A 22,471-nucleotide genomic window follows, 5' to 3' on the forward strand; every position below is an offset into this window, starting at 1 on the left:
CCCTCCTTTTCCTTTGCCGCCTTCTAAAGGTGGTTGTAGCAGAGGTTATCTTAACCAAAAGAAATGCTTGAATGAAGTTATGTTGGGAGGCACAGTTTCAAAGACAGGACACATAAAATAATTAAAAGCAATATTCACTGTTCCACTTCAGAGAGCTCCTGTCTGAGCTCAGGAGGGATGAGAGGAAAATAAGAGATGCTTCCCAGAGAGCAAGTAAGGTGAATCAGAACAGCAGAGGGGTAGGATCAGGACAGTGGGGAGTTAGGAAACTGGAGCAGAATGTGGCAAGTGGGAGATGAGGGTGGGGAAGGAGAAACAGGTCTGTAGGTGGGAAGAAGGAAAGCAAAGGGAGAGGGGCGGACAAGAGGATTTTGGAGAGCGGCTAGCCAGCTGGCACACATATAGCAGCTGCTGCTGTGTCAGCCTAGGAGAGTAGCTGCAGCTGCACGCTGGCCATGAATAGCGAAGGAGCAGCGTGCCGGCTGGCTGCTGGAGAGACGGGAGGCAGCCGGGGCGCTGAAAAGGCAGGGGGAGGCTCTGTGAAAGGTTTTCTGCACAGGGGAACATGACAGCCCTTTGATTTTTGAGCTGTTTGTTCTCCAATTGTCCACTTTGGTGGGTAATCAGCACTAAACAGTTAAACAGGGAGGGGGCAGGGAAAGAAACAAGGCAAACTTAGATCCTAAATGCGGATTTGGGCTCTGATAGTGTATTCATAGCATGTCTGTATGTATAGTTTTCATAGTTGTCATCGGGGATCAAAATCACACGGTGCTTGAACTAAAGGAGAAATCTCTGCTCTGTTACTCTCATACTTGCTTGAGCCACCACTGGAGGAGGACATGATCCCACTACTTGGCCATCTGCTCCATGCGCTGCACATGTCACCAAGAGCACTCTAAGCAATATTGGGTGAACTACATGGTTGTGGGTTCACGCACCCTTTGTGCTTCTACATGAGCATGGGTACATGCACCCCATATACTCCTCCACAGCCATGCACAGTTCGTGCACCATGTGTTCCTCCACAGCTGTGGGTGCATGCAGCCCACACTCCTCTGTGGTGCTGTGGGTGCTCCCACTCCCTGTGTTCCTCCACAGCTACGGGTGCATCCACCCCATACACTCCTCCACTGCTGTGGGGGCATGCACCATGCATGCTCTTCCACTGCAATGAATGATCCCATGCCACATTCTCTTCCACAGCTACGTTTGCATGTATTGTGCTCCTACATGGCTGCCGGCACCCCCAACCATCACAATCCTCTATGACTGGGAGTGCACCCTACTCCTCCACAGCTGTGGATGATCCCACCCTGTGCACGGCTCCACAGCTGCGGGTGATCCCACCCTGTGCACTGCTTCACAGCTGTGGGTACATGAATGATGCTGGGGCACTCCTACCCCAAACACTTTTTGGCTGATGTGTTTGCACCACATGTGCTCTTCTATGCTTGTGGGTGCATACACCCTGCACAGCTCCATCAGTGTGGGTGCACATATCGCGTGCTCCACGTCGGCCAGGGCGCTCCTCCGCAGCCACGGGTGCGCATACCCCAGGGGTGCTCCTCTAACACTGTGAGTGCGCGCTCCTCCGCGGCGGTGGCGCGTTCACACCACCCCGCACACCACCTACATGGGGGTGCGCGCACCCCACTTGTGCTCATCTATGCCCAGAGGGCGTTCCTCTGTTCCCTCCTCCCTCCTGGGGTTGGCAGACTCCCCACTACCAGCGAAGTAGGGCAGGATAGGGGGGCGCCGTTCCCACCCGCCGCCCTTTAAGAGCCGCGGCGGGAGCGGCGCTGGCCCCACCCGCCGGCCGCGGGGCCGGGCCGTCCCCCTCATTAATATGAAGGCGGCGGCAGCGGCGGCGAATGGGTAATGAAGCTGTCACTCCGGCACCTACTTGTTGGGTGTCTGCGGAGCTGAGGCGCACAGACAGCGAGCGGAGCCTGCGGGAGGGGAGCGGCGGCGGAGCGCTCCGGGCGGCCCCGCCGGCAGCCCATGCCCTGCGCCCCCCGGCGCGCTGCGGGCGGCTCCCCCGCCGCCCATGCCGCGAGCGGCCGCCGGTCCGTGGCCGGTGAGCTCGGCGGGCTCCTCTGAGGCGGCTGCGCGGAGCACCAGGCATGCGGGGCGCCGGCCAGCGGAACCGGGCCCCCTGCGCCGCTGCGCTCGGCCTGGCGCTGCTCCTCGGCTCCTGCGTGCAGGTAGGGGGGCGCGGGGGGCTCCGCTCCCGTCCGCGGGCGGCGCGTTTATCTCCGCTCCCTTTCCACCTTGCGCATGTCCTATGTATGCGTGATATTTTTGTTTCATAAAGATGTGCCGTCGCCGCGGGGTTAAAATCTCCAGCCGACGAAAGTTGAGGGGGCCGCAGCCTCGCCGCAGCCCCGCGCTCCCGGCGCTGCCCGCCCGCCCGGCCGCGGTAGTAACGAGGCTCTTTCCCCTTTGATTTTTATTTTTAGGTGTCCCGGTCCACGGGCTATTTCGAGCTGCAGCTTAACTCGGTGCGGAATGTAAACGGCGAGTTGTTCAATGGGGAATGCTGCGATGGCATGAGAAGCCCCCAGAACCTGGACTGCGCCCGGGACGAGTGCGACACTTACGTGAAAGTCTGTCTCAAGGAATATCAGGCCAAGATCACACCGGTCGGACCCTGCAACTACGGATTCGGATCTACCCCCGTTCTCGGTGGAAATATTTTCTATTTGAACAACAACAAGTACTCCTACCAAGGCAGAACCCCTGAGACGGGCAGGATTGTTATTCCCTTTCAGTTTGCGTGGCCGGTAGGTTGTTGATGATCGCGCTCTTGTTACCGACCGTGTTTAATGTCCCGTGTAACCGCCCCCCACCTGGCGGGGGTTCTGCGGCGCTGCCCGCTCTCCCGTTAGAAGACCGGGTGAGCCGCCGGTGCGCTGCCTTGAGCGGGGCTGGCCGCTTCCCGGGGCTGCGGGTCACGGTCGGCGGTATGGGGGATGCGCAGCCCTCGCCCCGCCGAGGGGCGCAGGGGCCGCGGCGGGGGTTTGCTGGAGACGGCCCGGGGTGCTGGGGAGCGGCTGCAGGCTGGCCGCACGACGGGCTCCCTCGCGGGCGGTGAGTGCGGCTTGTGCGGCAGAAATCGCGGAAAATTAACGTTTCCTAAGGAAACCACTGCTGGGAACCGTCCCGGGAGCACAGGCGCGGCCGCGGCGCTCGGCGCGGTTCCCGGCAGGGGGCGCTGCCGGGCGGCGCAGGTGGGGGCGCGGGGCGCGTGCCGCGGCTCGCGAAGGGCGCGAGCTGCCGCTCCTCCTGGGGCGCGGGCGGGGCTAGGCCGTTGGCGCTGGGGGCGGAGAGGGCGGGGGCCCGGCGCGTGCCCCGCGCAGCGACCCCTCCGTTCTTCCCCCTTATCCTGCGCGTCGCTGCCCCCTCCGGGCGGCCGGGCCCTGCGCCGCTCCGCTCCTGTCACAGTCCGTGCCTCGGCTCCGTGGCGGCGGGCGCTGCGGCTTGTGCTGCTGTCCCGTGCCTCTCTGCAGCTCCCGTCCCCCGGGGTACAGGGGGTGGCTGCTGCTTAGCCCCATCTCCCGTGCGCCGCATGCTCGAGGGCGTACACGCGCAGGGGCTGCAGGCCAAGGCTTGTCCCGGCCCTTGGAGGACGGAGCGCTTCCTCCTGCCTTTCGGGGACGCGGGGTGCGGAGAAGGGCAGTGCCGGGGCGGGCTGGGCAGGAGGAAGGACCGGGCTTTCTGCCCGGCTGCAGGCAGGTAGGGCCCTGCAGCGAGGTTCACAGCTGCTGCGCGCTGCCCTTCCAAGTGGGCCACGGGGTGGAAGCTGGCAAGTTGGGAGGTGCCGAGGAATGGGAATGGTGCAGTGTCTCGCTCCGGAGGGAGACGAGTATCGGAAGTCCCGGTACCTGCGGATCGCGCTTGGTACCTGGTGACCAGTTTGAAATGGCCCTTGCCCTCCTCTCGAGACATGTAACGTGTGGGATCTTTGTTACTTGGAAAACTGCTGCTGCTCACTTGTATTTTGTGCTGAAGGAAACCAGTCCACGTGCATTGCTTAACTTTCTGTGCTGCCAGGGACCCTCCAACCTGATGGTTGTGCACCTCAAGTTAAGAACTGATGGCTACTTGCAATAAAGGGTTTTGCTGGACTTGGGTAGTTAAATAATACAATTAATAAATTTCTCTGCACAGAGGTGCTTGTGTTCTGGTTGCCTTTGTTTTGTCTTGTGGCCTCTTGAACTTGGGTTTCTGTTAATGGGTATAGTCAATACCGTAAAACCAGGGTATTTAGAACTGTACTTGCAAGTTTCAAGATCAAAGGGAAAATTAGGATTCTTTCTCATCTTTACTGACCATTTAATGTAGGTTTCATGAAATCGTAAACTCTTCAGTAGGAGATTTTTGTACCATTAGCACCTCAAACTTTATACGTTATCTACATGAGGAAGTAAAGGTAACTTAACTCACACTTTTATTTTGCCAATTCTATTATTGCTACTTGAAACTGGAGGAGAGTTTGATAACCTGTGCAATGCAGGCCCTGAAGCCCAATCTCCTTTGTCTTTTCTCTGTTGGAATAAGCACATTCTTACCTTGCAGCTGCCAGATACTGTTCTATTCTCATCCAGTCCTAAGAAAGGCCTGTTTGACCTGCCTCTTGCAGGTGAATTGCAACAGTGTCTCTAGCATACAGTGCCTCATCTGATGCTGTTTCTTGTATTGTTGCCTCCAGTGTTTTAAAGGACTTGGTATTTGGTCAGTCTTTTCACTGGTTTTAGGTGTTGTTTTTTTTTGTGTAGCTATTACAGATCAGCCTGTAAGTTATTTAAACAGAGCCACTGCAGTTCAGTGGGTGGCTGGCTGATTTTTGGAAGGTTTACTGAATACTCTCCCTGCCCACCCTTGCTTCTAAAAATAAGGTGTGGAGTAGTTGTACTTTTAAAAACAGTCCCTGTACTGCAGTCTGCAGATGTGCCTATGGAAAGATATTCTCCTTTATGTTGTTACACCTTGAACTCTGCGTGCTGGGGGATATGGCATCTTTGTCACAACTGTAGATAAGCCATACAGACTCTACAAGGAGAGACTCAATTGTAATGCTAGTTTAACACAAGGGTTTTTTAAAGTAGATTGAGTTCCTGAGTTGAGTTTCAACTCCCTGGGGTAATCTCAAAATTGTTCTCAAATATTCTCTCTCTACTCACGTTTGCAAAGAAACAACAACAATATGGACATAATCTTTCCATATAATGCTTTTTTTTTTTTTTTGCTATGCAACTGTAATGAAATTAATGTTCCTTTATTGAATATCCTGGGAAGGAACAAGACTAAACAGAATCAGAAATTATGCTCTTCACTTGTGAAACACATTTGCCTTGGTACCAGCAGCGAGCAAAGGACTTATTTTGGTAGTTCTGTATCGGATTTTTAAGACTGAGGAATCCAACCTTAATGAAAGCCAGCATTGGTGTATGCAGGCTTCTTATTGAACAGCATCTGAATGATAACTCTCTCATGTGTGGAGGCAAATGTATAAATTGCTTGAGGGAGGCTTTCTTAATCTGTTTGATATTGCAGTGTCCTGAGCTAGCAGTAGCTGTAAGGAAAGTAGTCTTGAAAGGTGGAGTCTTTGCCTTGGTTTTGTTATACTGATGTTCAAGGCCAGGTTGGATGAGGCGTTGGGTGATACGGTTTAGAGCGAGGTGTCCCTGCCCATGGCAGGGGAGTTGGAACTTGATGATCTTAAGGTCCTTTCCAACCCTAACTATTCTATGATTCTATGTCTTTTTGATTTATTTTTTTTTATTTCATATGGTAAAATTTTTCTCTAAAATACGGACAAGTTGCTTCTGTAAAGCTGTAGTACCAGAGCTTAGTGACTTCTTGATACAGTGTCAGTTATCCAGTTTATTCCTATTTCCTGTTTCTCTCTTTTTAATATCATTAGTCTGATCTCTGATTTGCAAGAGAAGCTTGGGATATTGCCAAAAAGTTCTTAAAATTGCTACCTTGGGATACATCATCCAAAGAAATCTGGCAGTGGGAGAGGCTGAGGAACAGCTAGAACAATACAGCTGTCTTCTTCACCCACCTACCTCGTATTTTTTTTCTTTGCCTCCTGCTGTAAAACTTGAAGCTTAATGCTCGTTTGAGACTAACAAATAAATGATTCGGTTAAAATTTATGTGGAACTTTAAAACAAAGGAAGACAAAAGAATTCAAGTAGCTCTGAAGGATTCTGATCACTCACACAGTTTAGGTCTGTTAGTCTTCAGCATTTCTTTTTTTTTTTTCTTTTTTTTCTAATGGAGCTGTTTGCTCAGGGACTGAAGCTTCAGAAGTACCTTGCACAGCAATATTAATTACAGTTAGGTTATTGGCAAAGTTTTAGGTTTGGATTTAATTGAAGGTTGCTTCTGAAGATGATGTTTTAAAGTTATAGCCATTCTGCGGGATGGGTTATGAGGAACCATTTTTCATACTCCTTTGCTAGATGCCATGAAATGGAGTTGTGTGTGTGTGGTTTTTCCCTCCACCCTGTTCCTTCCCTCGGGGAATTCGCAGCTTTTCCAGCACCATAAATATTGGTATGGCATCTATTACTTCAGCTAATTAGTCATATAGAGGAATTGTTCTGACAAGTTGTGGATGTTGAAACCATGTGTTACGGTATGCATCAATGTGTCCCTTCAGCCTGTCTTTTTCTGATATTCTAGTGTGACAGACAGGGCAGTGTCCATATGGGGGGCAGTATGCACTGAACTCTACAGGCTAAGATCCAAATTCAGGGCCTTGGTGATAAGTAGCAGAAAGAAGCAGTTTCACTTCTTTTTCCTTGGTACTTAGCTAGGACTTGTCTGAAGAAGGGGTGGTAGAGGTTCAGGCAGCCCTTGCAACTTGCTTGGGTAAAGGGTGCTTTCCCCCCTAGAAAGTGGGCACTAATTTATTATTTTTGTAATCCCTGATCTTAGGTTTTTTCTTACTCCAGATGTGATTGTAGCACCTTTCTCTAAGCTTCTGAAGTACTATTAACTTTTGGGTAGATAAAAATGTGTGAAAGTATATAAATGTAATACCCAGGTTCTGTTTGAGTTTCATCCATGTGCAGTCTACATGTCTCACCCAAATGCCTGGAAGGGTTCAGTCTTGATCTAAAACATACACAGGAGTGTGAACCATCAAATGTGTGTAAAGCTGTTGAGAGGATTACTTGGCTGCAGCAGTAAATGCTGAATTTCTTAGAAAGCAGCCCCTCTTCTGCCAAAACCTGAGCAGGAATACTTGACCTTATAGCTTTTATTACTTAATGAATACAGTGTTTTGCTCGTCACTTTCAGATGTCTGCTTCAGTATAAAATTCTTTATCAGGGTCAGTTCTTCTAATTTGAAAAGCAAAGGTGGTCAGGCCCTGGAAGGCATCTAGTCTTGGAGTGTGTCATCTGGGATCTGTGGTGCTGGTAGGGAACTAGATAGCCTGAGTGCAGGAAATACTCTTCTCTATTTTTGTCTGGCTGGTAGATCCACAGTTGGTCTACCTTCTGTCTTAACACAGCCATCACTTCTCTGATCAGTGCCTTGAGGGTTTGTAATGAAAATATCCTGAATTAGGTTACTGTGTGCTCCCTGGCAGAGTAAACATGCATCCTGTCAGCTTGAATGACGATCGTAGCAGATATGCTTAAATTAGGCAGGTTAAAGTTTGGCCATTTAGCACTGAAAAAGGTACACAGCTGTACCTGAGGAGCAGTAGGTATACTTTCCTTACGAAGAAGATCAGGATTTCACAAGTGAAGCATTCTCAAGTTAAATACAGCAAGCTTTACCTCTGAGTAGTTATTTGCCCCATTGAAACTTCCTGTTAAAAATAATGTGTGCAAATGCACAGTCCCAAGCAGGACCTGAAGGCAGGGAATAAGAAGTGAGAGCAAGACCTTGAGCCAAAATTCACCTGGTATAGTGATGGGTTAGTGTGCATGCATCACACCTGTTAGGAGGTCAGGAGGGGGAAAAATGTAGTTCATCAATATATGGCTGGCAACTACAAAAAAGTTTAATGTCTGACTTGTCAGCAGCCTAACTTTTTCCCCCAGGTGGAAGCCTCTGCTGATAGCACAAAGCTTCCTGTTTGATACTTAAACAGTTTTTTGTTGTTTGTTCTTCCCTGATCTTGCTGCTTGCTTGCTTGCTTGCTTGCTGGCTGCCTGATGGGCTTGTCTGTAGACTTGGGCTCTGTTGAACTGCCATACCAAAGCACCTGTGGTTCTTGAGCTTGTAAAACATTCCCCTGCCTGTTGCTTTCAGGGACAGATACACTGTGGGTTAGAAAACATGGATTCATGCTTCCTCAGTCCTGGGGCAGTAGATAAGACAATTGAATGCTTTTACCTGCTCAGTACTGTGACCAAAAAAGTTTTTAAGGTAAGCATAAATGAAAGGTTGAGGTTGAGGGACTGGTTTATTTTAAAAGTGATATTTCTTTAGTTTCAAGTGACACGTGTGAAGAGTGGCTTTCAGGTTTTGTTGTGCTGTCTTAAAGTAAGGTAATTGGGTGATGTTTTAGGGGCTGACTTCAGTGATGCTGGGTAGTGACAACTCTAGTTGATTTCAATAGCAGCTGCAGGTGTCACCTCTAAAAAAGAATCAAGGCCTTAATGTTGAGCACTTCAGAACCACACTTGAAAAAAAGGATTTATTATTGGCATGCTGTGTGTGCCAGCAACTATTTGCAGCTTGCCCAAAATAGGAAGCCTAAAGGCTTATGTTTCATGTAACTATAGAAAATCTGTCTTCTAATTTTAAGCAGAAATATTCTTTGCACTCCTAATCTTTTGTATGTGGATGTCACTAAATCTAGAATTTCTAATGTCTTTGAAATTAATACACCTCAGAGGACAGTATTCTGCTAACTATTTATGCTTTTATACCTTAAAGTTCTGGGTTTTTTTTGAATGTCACAGAGATGGTCAGATAGTAAAGAACACTTCTATTTATACTCCTTGAAAGTTTCCTTAAATAAACACTTGCTTATTTATTGGAAACACTGAGGCTAAACTCAGAACTCACAGACAAGCTACCTTACCTCCCAGACACTGAGAGTGGTATGCTTATACACCTCTTGTCAACTTTCTTATCTTTATTCCAGAAAGTACTCCAGCCAGCCTATCTGTGAAATGCTACACTCTTAGCCATGCAGCTGGTGTGGGCATTAAATCTTTGACTGAAAATGGAATAGGTATTAGTCAGGATTACTCTTACAGTAGAAGATGTGAGCTGCAGAAGAGGGTGAGGTAGAAACAGAGCACGTTCAATTCACTGCAGTAGGGTGGAGGCTTTGTAACACTGTCTTTGGGTTGTTTGAAGATGTTTCAAACACCGTTTTATATTAAAAAAAAATTCTGCATATGAGAGGTCTGCTAAAGACATGACTACTTACAGCTTTAATCTTAAACAACCAGATTTATCTTTAACATAGGTGGTTGGAGTAAAACCATAATTGGTTGTGTTTATATCAGGCTTGTGATGTTTGCCCTAATTGGGCTCTCTTCCCACTGTATTGTAGGCTTTCTGAGTGATCCTCTGAAGTTCAAGGAAATCTGTTGCTGCAGATGTTGAGAAGCTTTGTGTTGTAAAAGGTGCCTTCTGTGTTTGATGCTAATGCTTGTATTCCTTGCATGAGAACAGCTCCCTTCGAGTTACTACTAGAGTTCACTGTTTGTCAGCACAAAAACTGCAGAAAGTTAAGCTTTTGTCAAACAATAAAAGATGTGAAATTTTCTGGATGTAAAAAAAAAAGGGGGGGGGGCAAAAAAATGGTGTAGTGCATTTTTAACCTGCTTGTTAGTTGTTATAAAGTCTGTCTTGTGTAGGGAGGATTGTATTTGAGACAGATGTGCAAGGTAAATGATAATTATTTTTTTTAACTTCTAAAATTACTTTTGTTTGTGTTGTCCCTCTAGGCCCATGGCTGTCTGCCCCCTGTTTTGAGAAATGCCGTCAAGTCATTACCTGTATGTGAGATGACTGGAATTCATCCTTTTTGTGCAGTCTGTCTTCTCTTGTTTTTTCTGTAGGTGTTACTTTGTGCAAATGTTGGCTCTGAAGTATGTTCTATGAGCATCCTTTAGAAACTGCTGTTAAGTCTGTAAAGCAGCTGTGATCGCACTATATACTTAGTCATCTGCAGAAGCTTTAAATTACTGTGTGCCTGAAAGCTTCTCTCCCTCCTGTTCTGAAAACAAGACCAGTGTTTTGTCAACTCTGTGTGGGTCCTGAGCATTGCTTGCTCTAGTTCAGAGCTGCTCAGCCTACTGAAAAAAGACTAAAAAGGGGGGTAAATTTCTTGCTAGTGAGCCAATTTACTTTCCTTTGGTCCTCTCCAATTCTAGCTGCTAGTAAACCTCTGATCTGGAATAAGCTTGGGAGTTCACTTCGGGGAAAGAGAGGCTACTTAAAGGAGTGAGGGATAAGGGTATACCTGCATTGCTTCTGACTCCTTAAAGCTTAGCCAGATACTTACCCGAAGGATAGTTGCTATCGTTTTTTGACAGTAACTCCACCGTTCTCTTCCTCTTCAGCTCTCTGATCTACTTTTGATGGGCCTTTTGCTAGAAACCTGCTCTGGCTTCTGGCTGCTGGGTGTCTAAAACTAGTGAGTCTTTGGCCAGAGGTGACTGCTGGCAGTACTGTGCCATAACCAGCTGGTGAGTTTTCAGCTGCATGTTCAGCTGTCATGTGAGCAAGAGGCAGGCATGTAGCCTGACCACTGCCCCCAGGGTTGGAGAGTGAGTCAGTAGAGATGTCTAAGACCATCTGTGCTAGGTCAGGATGGGCACCTGCTGAACTTCTATGTCCTGTGGGGTGGTGGGACACTCTCAGAGCTGTGATCTTCCCCTGCTGTATATATCACAGGGAGGGTGGTAGCTGCAGAGAGCTGTGTGATAGCTCTTGTGTAGATGATCTTGAGTCAGGGAGAAGTGGCCATCCCTGATTTTAACCAGAGACTTTTGGTCCCTTTGCTTTCTGAATTAGGGAAAAAAATACAATTTAATCTTTAAGACTGCTGTCTTAAGTGGAGACTGTCTACTGGTAGTCCACTGCTGTTATAAGTGAGCAGTGATGCTAGACTAGGGCTGAACCAATGGATCTATTTTTCAATTGCTCAGTGCCTTTGGCTTTTTTTTTCTGGTCTGATGGCTAAAGCTTTGTTTGGATACTTGATTTTGGAAAACCAATGCGAACAACATCATAGATTTCAGCATCACCTAAGATTTAAATACCATCTAGCTCCAAGATAAATGCTTGCTATTTACCTGAATGTGTCTACTACTGCTTTGATATTAAGCTTTTTTCTTGTAATGATATTTGAAGATGTTGTTTAAGAGTTGAGCTATAGATTATGCTCATTTATTAAACTTTATTCTCAAGGCTATTTATTTTATAGCTGTAGTTAGCCTTTATTTTGTATAAAAACATGTAAATTAAAGGTTTATTTTATTAATTGCTGCTTCAGATAATAAAGTGTAAAAAGCATTTGACATGGAGATCATCTGATAGCAAGTGCTAAGAGGAACTCTGAGCTGAAATACATAGTAAGCACGGATTTTTATCTGTGATTGAAATGACAACCTAAATAACAGTGCTATTGTAGACGGAAGGTGCAAGGCATTTCAAGGCTAAATGACAATCTTAGTCTTACTTGATTAGAGCTTGCAGAGGTTGCTAAGGAACAGCCTAATAGTCCTTGAGTAACCAATTATATGCCCCTTGGACAGATGCACAGGTGCTCATTCTCTGAAGTTGTTTTTTTCCTTTTTTTAAATCTGAGATAAGACTGGAGTATCAGTATATAAACTGCAGTCTGTTTACATCTTGCTTCAGGCTTGAAAGTCCTGAATATATATTTCTCGTTCTCATCAGGGCTTCTCATGTTCAGTACATTATGATTTGCTTATTATTGCACTTTTTCTTCCAATGGCTCTTCTATTTCCAGGTAGCCCATTAGGTATCTAGTCTCTGCTGCTTCCTAGCTCTCTGAAGGTACCAGGTTATGTAACTTTTAAGTATCTAACATTTGAATTGGATAAATATTACCTTTCTGGACATTCAGTGAGTAAGTGATGTTAATATTGATGCAGTATTCAACAGGTGGTAGAAAAATGCCTGTTTGAGATAGAGCTAGCTTGTAGTGAAATGCTGTATGTGCTGGCAGTGAACCTAAAACATCAAATTCTTTAAGTCTTCTTTCCTCCTTACCCCTCCCCCAAAAAAATATATTTCTGTTTATAGCACTGTAAAGTTGAAATGTCTACCTTAAAACACGATCTGCGTTTTTAATATTAAAGGTCCAGGATTCCAGCTGGAGAATTTAAATTCTAGTTAGGGAGCTTGTTCATACTTGGAAGGCTTGACCGAAATGTGCTTTAAGCAGAAGTTGAGAAATAACATAAATAGCTTAATTATTGATCTACTCCAATAAAAACTGAAGGGAAAGGTTTTTTAGGGTGTGCAGTTCTTGCTGCCACTCACTGCTCTTCCTGTCGATTTAGAACAATTTTAGTAGCACTGGTCTGATAACTTATGCTGCTGCTTAATAGATTTTAGTGGTAGTTCTATTCTCTTACACCATGTACGATTTTTTGAGTGCTTTTGATAGTTCCAAGTTTCTTGTGTTACAATAACATGATTTTTGTTACCTCACGTGAAGCTTTTACTATAACTGGCTGCATGTAATCAGCAAAGTCTAGAAGTCAGACCATGTTTACTTGGACTACTAAGAACAGGTATAGCCATCTGCTGTCCTGCACCAGTTTTGTACACAATAGTGAACTGATAGCACCTCCTGTGTTGGTTATAAACTGTTGTTTAAACCATATGTTTATAAATAGGCACAAAATGCTTTAGTGTTGTGTTTGGCTGTTGGAAAACTTTGTAGAGCAAAGCATTGTTTCAGTGATTCATAAACATAGACCAGTACTTTCATCTATCAGAAAGTGAGAAAGGGAAGGAAGCCGAGAAACTGAAACATTTAAACTTGCATACATACTTATGATGCTGCCTGTCAAATATTTAGTGCTCCTTCAGTGCCTTCTGATGTTTGCTGTTAAGCTGTGTTAGCTTTGGGATTGTATGGTTTACAATTAGCCGTCACTTCATATCTCGCTGTTCAAGAGTTAGAGGGGAAAGTGGTTTCTCAAACCCAAATGATAGCAATTCTTGAGAGGTTAATTTCCAGAATTCAGATCCCTTTTTGATAACTCTGCATGACCTGGACTTAAACTGTGGATTGTCAGAATGTACTTGCTGTAGGGCTTGGACAGAAGAATAAGCTGTTGCATATTAACAGCTCTTGTCAATCTGTTCATATCTACTCCCAAATCACCACAAATGTAAGGTAAATGAAATAAGTTTTAGCTGGCAGGAAAAGAGCATCTTGACTTGTGGCAGCTTGCTATTAGTGATTATTTGTTTGTCTCTAAGCCTTTAGGATGGATTTTCAAGATCTGGTAGTCTGTGAAACTTCAGCTTGCCAAGGAATCTGGAGAAGACAGAGCAGTGAGAGCTGGTGGCAAATGAAGTACTAAAGAAACTGAATAGTATTCACTAGAACATATTCTTGAGTTACGAGCCTGGTTTTGGAGTAGCAAAATTAGTCTCCAGGTTATTTTAATGTTGACTTATTTTATATGGCTTTATTCTTTTTTTCCGTTAATGTTCTTCCTTATGAGGAAAGCTGTAGCATTGGTTCCCACCAGAGGAGTAACTAGGGGTCAAGGATGAAATTAACTTGAAGATTTGCTGAGATAATATACCTTTCATAGCTTCCAGATGCATGTCAATTGGAGGAGAAGGGAAAAAATAGAGAAGCACTCCTATTCACTTGCTTAAGAGTAAATTCACAGGGGAAGCACCTGCTTTCAGAGGGTGTTACGTGTACTCTGCTATACTTATTACAAACCTTTCCTTCCAAAGGCATGCCAGTCTGTGAGTTTTGTCTGATTTGTAGCAATACAAAGCTATGTCAGATCCCCTCCAGTTTGTTAATCTGAAAGACATGATTTGATGTTAAAATTCTGATGCTGCTTTGTTATGGTGATTGATTTCCAGCCTTGGTTGTCATATATTCAAATGGGTACCATGTAATTGTAGTCTACATAGGCTGTTGTATGCTGTGTTTATTTGCTGCTGTAAGTAGTTCCCTTTTAATAGTAGTTAAGTACAACATAGTGGTTGGTGCTGCAAACATGGGATAGAGGATTACTGCAGCCATGAGGTATTTTCAGGAGATTCAGTCCTGCTGCTCGAATACAATACAAGCATTTGCTTTGAGAGCATACATATGAATTTAGATTTTTCACAACTAAACTCTGGAGCTACAGCATATATTTAAGTGTTCATATTTGTGTGCAGAATCCCTGTTTAATCCTTTAAGTTCCTTGTGTGTGTTGATCTATATTAAGGAACTACACTGTTTTACAGTTGTGACTTTTTTTTTCTGCTCAACTTATTCCTGTAAATTCATGGAGAACAGCAAAATGCACATATAGCTTTGGTTGTGTCTGCAGTGTCCTGGTCCAAATTGCTGAGGAGGGTGTAAAGGAAGATGAGCAGGTGTCTGTGAAGATGAAATAAGAGGTTTTCTTTGTTTGTTTCTCTGCCAGTTTCTTTAGCATGTGCAGAAATTCAGAACTGAGCTGGTGTTCAGTTTGGAGCCCAAGTGAAGGACAGCTTGAGTGCATTATATCCTTTCTCTGGACTAATGACTCCTGTTATTAGCTGTGAGGAAATCTGCAAACTGTTTGGAAAGTCTCTTGAAAATGTGAAATACAGATTGACTGAAACTGTTGTGCGACTCATGTATCAGTAAAACCTAGACATTTGTGATCTTTTACAGTGAGAACACCTATGATGATACCTGTGCTCAGAGCTAATGCCTTTGGAGGAAAAGATTGCATCTTGTTTGGAGCTATGTGTGTTTAATCAGTTAGCTGTTGCTATCACTGTGGGCCAGCAAAGTCTTTGCTTCACCTGTCTGTGAAGTGGGATGCATGCTGCCAGCTAGCCCTGGAGTTGATTCAGTTAGGTAGGACTGATGGGAGAGTTGAAGAGGATTTTGAAAAACAGTGCCCTAATCTCTGTTCCCTTAGGAACAGAGGTTGAGTACAGGCCTCTTCTCTTCCCAAGGCAAGACTTCTAAGCTCATTAGCTTGAATTGGTTTTGAGGGCATTTGCTTTTTCAAAAACAAAAGGGAAGATTGCAGTGCTATCACATCTAACATTATTCAAAAAGGTTAAGATTAAAACAGTACTCTGCTCCCAGGAACTTTGCATACGTAGAACCGGGGGGCATCTTTTTTTTTTGTATTTGCCTACCTTTTTAATATGCATATTTCCAATACAAAAGAGTGCATGCAGGTGTTCTGGGTTTAGAACAATAATTAAAGTATGTTATTACATAGTTAGTTAAATTCCCTCTTGACTTTAAGTCGAAATTATAATGATGCTTAGCTTGAAGTGCCCAGAGGACACTAATATCCGTGACACGTGGAGTGTGGAGGGGAGGGGAAGAGCAGTATTAATTACCAGTTCATCTTTGAATTCTAAATGTAAGCATAAAATGAGTCTTGCACTAACTCTTAATGGGTCTTCATGGTTGTTACATATACTTCAAAAGAGGCAATCTAGCTACGCTTTCATTAATGCAGCAAGAAAGTATATGTATAACATGCTTAATTTATCTTGGATTTCTTCCAAGTCTTAGGAAAATAGTAGGATGTGGATGCTTGGTTAATATCAGGTTTGTCTGAAACGGTTCAAAGGTGGTAGCCAGGCTGAAAGCTTCTGCTTAAATCTAATAAAATCATGCTAAGATAGTACCCAACTATCTGTCTGGTGGTGTACACATAATGTTCTAAAAAGCTTTTTTTTTCTTCTCTAATTTCATCAATACTTTCTTCTGTTCTTTGAATTAACTAAGTGGATTTCTGGAAACTCCAGCTCTGGAGCTGAGTATCTTAATAGTTGTGAAATCATGAAAGTATCTTAAGAGGTAAATAGCTTGTTTATTTTCTTCTGTGTAATGATCAGGCAAAATGACTATTGAAGCTTATCCTGTGACCCTCCATCTAAACCAGTGGGGGTTTTTGTTGGGATTTTTTTTTGTCCACTAAAATTGGATATTAGCAGAGGAACATCTGCTGGAATTGCTATTCGTTTGTGTATAGCTTCCAATTTCATCTCAATTTCTAATTTAAATTAAAAATCAACACCTTGTGTTCTTCCTGAATAGGATGGGAGGGTAGGCTGCTATTAAGATTCTATCAGGTTTGCAGAGTTGATACTGATGCAGGTGTGATTAATTTAATTTTCTTTCCTACTGCTTCTGCTTTAGAACTGTCGAAAGAGAAACAAAACCTGGGGAGGTTACTCTAGGCTCTTATGTTTGAGAGACAGGTGTAATACAACCTGTGGCATTTACTCAGGTAAATGAGTAAGACATCTCTTCTTTGTATGCTGTGGTTGTAGGATACCATACCAAATTCTATTGCTTTAGTAGCTGTTATATTTAAAATAGTTTTGCTTTGGTAATTGGCTGGCTTTTCTACTATGTAATTTCTTCTAAGGTATAGAAAGAAAGCTTGCTGATGCTATTTTATATCCTAGTTTGCTTTTGAGAAAAACTCATTGGAACAGACACAATAACACCTATATTAAAGGATATTTAAAGATGAGTTAGCTTCTAATCAGGTTGCTTAAAAGTTTCAAGTATATAGATGTGTTAGGTAAATTAACTAGCAGAGAGGAGCTGTGGCAGTAGGAAGGATAGCTAATGCTGCTTCTGAGCACTGGTATTTGCTGATTGTATTAGTCTTTCATGTTCTATGCTTATCACTCTGATCAGCTGTTTGAAACAAAGCTAAGTGATGAGCAGAGTGGTTTGAGTCTCTTTCCAGGTAGCTTTTGCTTTGTGTAGGTATCATCCTTCTCAGTAGTGTTAATTATTCTTCCACAGTGGTCATGATGGACAAAGTGTTGCAGCGCTCAGGCAGATGTGGAAGAGCTGGCAACTGGGAGAAACTGTCCTTTTTGAGGCCTGTTTTCCACATGCCAAAAGCTTTTTGGGGGGACACTAGGCCTTTGTCCAACAGATACAAGAACCTCCTCCAAGAGGCAAGTAAAATCTGCTGTGCTCTTTGCAGATTAGAGTGTGCATGGAGGGATGGATTTCCTTTATGTAGAAGAAAAACAGCTTTACTGAGTTATTGAGTGGTACTGAGTTTCTGCAAGTCTTTTCTAGTGACTTTAGAGACCTGAAGGAGAAGGTCTTCTGTAGGTACCAAGCAAAAGGCATTTTTTTTCTCCTACTGGACAGTGTGCAAAAGTTCAAATCAAAGAAGTTTACGTAAAATAGGTTTACCTTAGTAGCTATGACTCTAGAAGGCCTGTGATGTCTTTATTCCTGCTTCCCAGTCCTTATTAATTTTGGTTCAAAACTTGATTTCCTGAGGTCACTGAGGATTCTGATCTCAACTCAAATCCTGAATCTGTGTTGTCTGAGGCCTCGGCTGAGCCTATAGCACTGGCAGGTACATAGCTATTGCAGCACATGCAAAGGGTCCAAGTGAGTATGCCTTATTGAGAGTACTTTAGGTATCTGTGCAGTGTATTTAGGAGCATTTTTTAGAAATCTAGGCCGTTAATATGGCTTGCTCTGAAGAGACTGGATCTTCCTGTAGTTTGTCTGGTATCTTGAGTAAAGACAAGGATTCTTTACAACATTTGAAGGCAAGTTTGACGGATAGCAGTGTTGCATTTGAGGTAGTTAAGTCAAGTTGGGGATAATTCTGCAGTAAATCTGTGGCTTTTGTCACTTTATATTCCTTTCCAGCTTCAAAGTTCTAAAAGTTCTTGTTAGCTGGTATTTACAGACTGTCACAGATGCTTTTGACTTCACAGCTTTTTCACCCATCATACTAACCTGATCTTCACCCTTTCTATTCTATTCTTTCCCTAATTCCCTCTGGAGAATGCAAGTAGTGTTTTGAAAGCTGTTGGTTTGTTGTTTGATTTTAGGGGTTTTTTCCTTCTTAGACAGGCTGGCTCCTGAGTGACTAAGAGGTCCAGCTTTTAATGAGGGAGCTATTTCTTGCTTGCTCTACAGCTAGTGTCTGTCTGGAACTGGTATTTGGCTCAGCAACTTAGTGCAGAATCACTTTCTTAGTGGAGAAAGACTAACTAGGACTAGCACCAGCCTTTATCCATGCTAAATAGAAAACACAGTAGGTTTTGACTACTGTAAAGAAGATAGCTGAAATTTGGAGATGAATTGCCTAGTTATTTCAGTTGCCTTTCTTTGTAAACCTCAGTTTTATTTCCCCCAAGACAAGTACTGTTTTTCTTACAGTAAATTGAGTATTTTTATCACAAATGTAGTGACAGATTTTTAGTCTTGAAAAAATGCTATAAAATCAGTAAGCTTAGTATTTCACTTGGCACTTATCAATCTTCAGCTAGTTAATAAATGATAAATGCTGTATTTGTGCATTTCTCTTGTTTTAGCTTGGATGAGAGTATGTTCTGCTTTGTGCCACCTGACTTAATCACTCTTAAAAGACAGTCTGGATTACTTTTCCCTCAGGGGAGCTTTCAGAAGCCTATAGTCCTCTATCCCTTTATTCCAAATACTAAGATCTCCCTGTTAATAGCTCTAGCTCAGCTTGTCTTTTTTTGAATAGCATTTGTTGCATCTACTGCAACAGGTACTTGGCTTGCTATGCATCTATCGCATACAGGGTTTGATTATTTTTTTTTCAGTTATTTTATGTGACATCAGTATTGCAGAAAGAACCTTGATTGAAAGCTGTGACAGAAGTCATAATTGAAAAATCCAAAGAGGAGTTCTGAGTCCATAATTATAAATCTAATTTAGAGCTCTGTTTTGTTTCTCCTGGCTTCCCTTTTTCCTGTAAAGTTCCTTTGTCATAATTTTGATTACCCTGGGATAGATACTAGTGACTCAGGCAGGCATGCAGGATTCCACAGTGTAACTTGCTGGTTTGGGTTTTTTAATACTCTCATTTTAATGTCAGAAAAAGTGGAATAATTGTTTCAGCAGACTTCAGGGAACATAATATTCATGGGAGACTAAAGGCAAGAATATGGAAAATTTCTCCCAAACTTTGTTTCAACCTGGGAATTTCATGAAGTAGTTTTGGTTTCTCCGAAGTATTTTTGTCTCAGTCTGCCCTTGGATCCAAAAAGCTACTAAAACCACTTCAGCCTTAGGCAACCTGTGTAACACTCTGCCAAGCTTTGTATGAACCGCTGTCTTCTCTTATTTCTGTTGTTCTGACCATGGCTTCTGTTGGCTTAGTTTGATGCCCTTCAGTTCTTGTCAGGAATGACAGGTGATCTATTTCTAACCATCCCTATAGCCTTTTGTAGCATTCTAGGCTTCTATCACGTACTTCTGCTGTCTTTCAGGCTGAGGAGTTTTGACCAACTTTTTCATTTCTTCCAAGGAGGTGATTTGATTCTTTGTTCCTTCTTGTTGCTTTTCTCTTGACCTTTGATTTCTAACATCCCCCCTCTTGGGCAGTGTTATTCATACCATCTCTTGGGAGAGGGAGGAGAGCCACACTGCTTCACTCCATCTTCAGTTACAGAATCATACAATGACATAACACTGAATGTAGTCTTCCTTCATTCTCTAGTCTCCTGTTCTAGCCAGGGTGCACTTTCCAAATGATTTCTGAATGTTAAGCAGTCAAGGCATGGATGAGGGTGGGAAGCAGATCTCATACTGGGATCTGATCAAAGAACTTGTGTTGAGCTTTTGGCTTTCGTGGGTTGAAGGAGTATCTGTTTATGGAATTGACAGGTCACAAGAGGTTTTTTTGTTTTTTTTTTTTGAAGCTTTGGTCATCAGTACAAATTTGCACAGAAGAACAAAGTCACAGGTATTAATGCAGGGTTCTGTGGGGTGCTCTGAAAATCATTTTACATTCAGGAAGGTCAGAAGTTCAAATCACAAGATTTGAAATACTGTACTGCTGTTCTGACAACTGGTACATAGAATTCTTTAAAAGATACAAATTATTTTTCTCTTTCCATGGTAAGATAAAACTGTACATGTTATTCTAAGAGCTAGTTTAAAGGTCTCCTTCAATACCACTTTTCTAGTCACTAGAATGAAATTGTAGTTCCTGATCATTCAGCTAAGATTATATTGTTTACTTGTTTAATAAGCATTATGCTTGCTCATTCAGTGGGGAAAAAAAAATCATCTGTGTCATTGTTGATACGTTGGTTAGTTTTAGAAACCAATACTTTTGTTGAGACCTGTGGCACAGGAGATCCCTAGAGATGGCAGAAACAGAAGACATTTGCAATAAAATAGAAGTGTTTCAACAAAACTGGTAAATGTGGTAGCTGATAGCATGGATTGGTACTAAACATAACATTTTTCTTCTTTCTTGCTGGAAAATCATAGCAAAGGCAAGTTTATGACTGGAGCCCATGTACCTGAGTAGCTAAGTTTTCATTGATGGTTGTTGTTGTTCAGTTCTGAAAGTATAAGGAAAATAAATGTTTTGGAACTCAATCCTATGCTGTTTGCTCAAATTGAAGTGACCACAGTTGACAGTTTGAACTTCAAAGCTGGAACTTAATCTCCGTGAATGCAGCAGAAATGTGTATATGCTGGGGTTGAGGAAAGGGGAGTGGAGTAGGGTGGAGATGAATAGCAGATAGCTATAAAAAGCAGAGGCAGGAATTGATTCTATTTCATAGGACTAGCACTGCTGCTATGTGTGTAATGGGGAAAGGACCTGCTTTAGAATAGGGGTGGGCTCTTCAAGAACCTGTGGAGTCCTATGAACTGAGAGTAGCTATCAGAACAGCTTTTCTTCAGGTGAACTCCAGGCATGACTACTGCCTGGTCATATTTCCTGCAGCTCTTCTAAGAAAGAAGCTACTGACTTGCTTCTGGCACTGTGAAAACTTGGTGAGGTGTGTGCTTCCTATTTACTCAGGGGTACTGCTGCTCTGTCTGCGGCAGCTGTCTGGCAGAGGGTACTGCAAAAAGGTCAGGGCCACTACTTAGGTACCAGGAACAAATACTCTGTTTCTAAGACTTGTCACAAGGTTGAATTGGCTGAGATTTGCTTGGGTAGGGTGCTAGGATATGAGAAGCTTGTGGAGTCTTTCTTCCTGTGGTTTAGCTTCTCCTGTAGATGGATCTCCCTTTGTGTGTGGTCTGAGGTGGCTGTATTAATGTGCTCCCTTGAGGAGCTCTAGTCAGTCATGGCATTTTGGCCTTCTGTGGTATACCTGAAAATGGGTCATTGTTTCTACAGGCATTAGCTAAAGCTAATAAGTGACTTCAGATGATTTTTAGAATGCTACAGGTAAAATGTTTGCTGTCCTGTGGTATGTCAAGACCCCCTTATATTGGGAAACTCTTGTTGCAGTCTGCCATTGCACAAGGATCAGAGTATCTTCAAGCCTTCACTTGAAGATCTTTCTACAGATATATAGTCTGTTAAGGTATAGGTATGTCATGATCTAGTAGCTTGATCACCTTGGAGAGAAGCATGCTATGGTCCTGTTTCACAAAGCAGTAGGCACTGCCAATTTGATGTTGACATACCCCTTTGAGTTCCTCCTTGAAGTTGTTTTATCTTTTAGATGCATGCAGCTGGTTGATGGTAGGATTCTTCTACGTAGTTGCTGTGTAATTTTCTTTAACTGAAGGTGAGTATCTACCTGGGTGTTAATTTTGACTTATTCACCTGTTGTTTTTATTTGTGCTCCTTTTGCAATGAAAAGAGTGTTAATAGTCTAGACATCTAGGTTTTCCCCTGCTGCCCCATATGTGTGCACACATACACACCCCTCCAGTTTTGACTTAACTTACTCTGGGGGAGGAGGGGAATGAAGTGTTCAAATTCGGGTAGGCGGAGGTACCACCTTGTTGGCTGTTAACCTTGGCAAAAAGTAGCCCCCTCTCCTCCTGGTTTTGCAGACTTCCTAAAGATTATCAGGTGGAGCTAATTTATGAGGAGTCACCCTCACACAACAGTAGGGCTCCAAAGTTTGTAAACATCATCCTCTTTTGTGACAGGGCCAAGAGGAGTATAACTGCAGTAATTACGCTCAAATAGAAAGCTTCAACTTGCTCAACTGCTTTCTGCTGTCTGCTGCTGCTGTTTGCAGTATTCTGTCCTGGCCTTCTGCAGCACTCCTAACTAAATGGAGCTGTTTAGCCACGTTTTCTAAAGGGGAGGCTTTTGTTTAGGACTTGCTATGCCGGTGGTGCTTACTTCTCAAATGAAAAATGAGGGTTTAGAGAATAGGCATGTCTTTATGATTTGGTGTGGTGAAATGGCCTCTTGAGTTCAGCAGACAAGTTCTTGCATGTGAATGTGGCCCGCAAGTTTCAAAACACAGCCCTCTCTCCTCCGCTCCCCCTAAATGGGGAACATTTATTCCT

General features: G+C 43.6%; 1 protein-coding gene across 2 annotated transcripts in view; it reads left to right on the plus strand.

Annotated features, from left to right (window-relative positions):
- The first annotated feature begins 1,894 nt into the window (after positions 1-1,894).
- Positions 1,895-22,471, plus strand: part of JAG2 (jagged canonical Notch ligand 2) — a 69,406-nt gene continuing 48,829 nt past the window's right edge. For both annotated transcript variants that reach the window (XM_061376483.1, XM_061376484.1), the window contains exons 1-2: positions 1,895-2,207; positions 2,463-2,786. In XM_061376483.1, the coding sequence (XP_061232467.1) occupies positions 2,127-2,207; positions 2,463-2,786 (405 nt within the window). In that variant the 5' untranslated portion in view covers positions 1,895-2,126. The remainder of the gene's footprint in view (positions 2,208-2,462; positions 2,787-22,471) is intronic.

The sequence above is a fragment of the Neopsephotus bourkii genome, unplaced genomic scaffold (assembly GCF_033783945.1).
Source record: "Neopsephotus bourkii isolate Nb327-2 ecotype Australia unplaced genomic scaffold, CSIRO-AGI_Nbou_v1 NB_1707, whole genome shotgun sequence".
Taxonomy (NCBI): Eukaryota; Metazoa; Chordata; class Aves; order Psittaciformes; family Psittacidae; genus Neopsephotus; species Neopsephotus bourkii.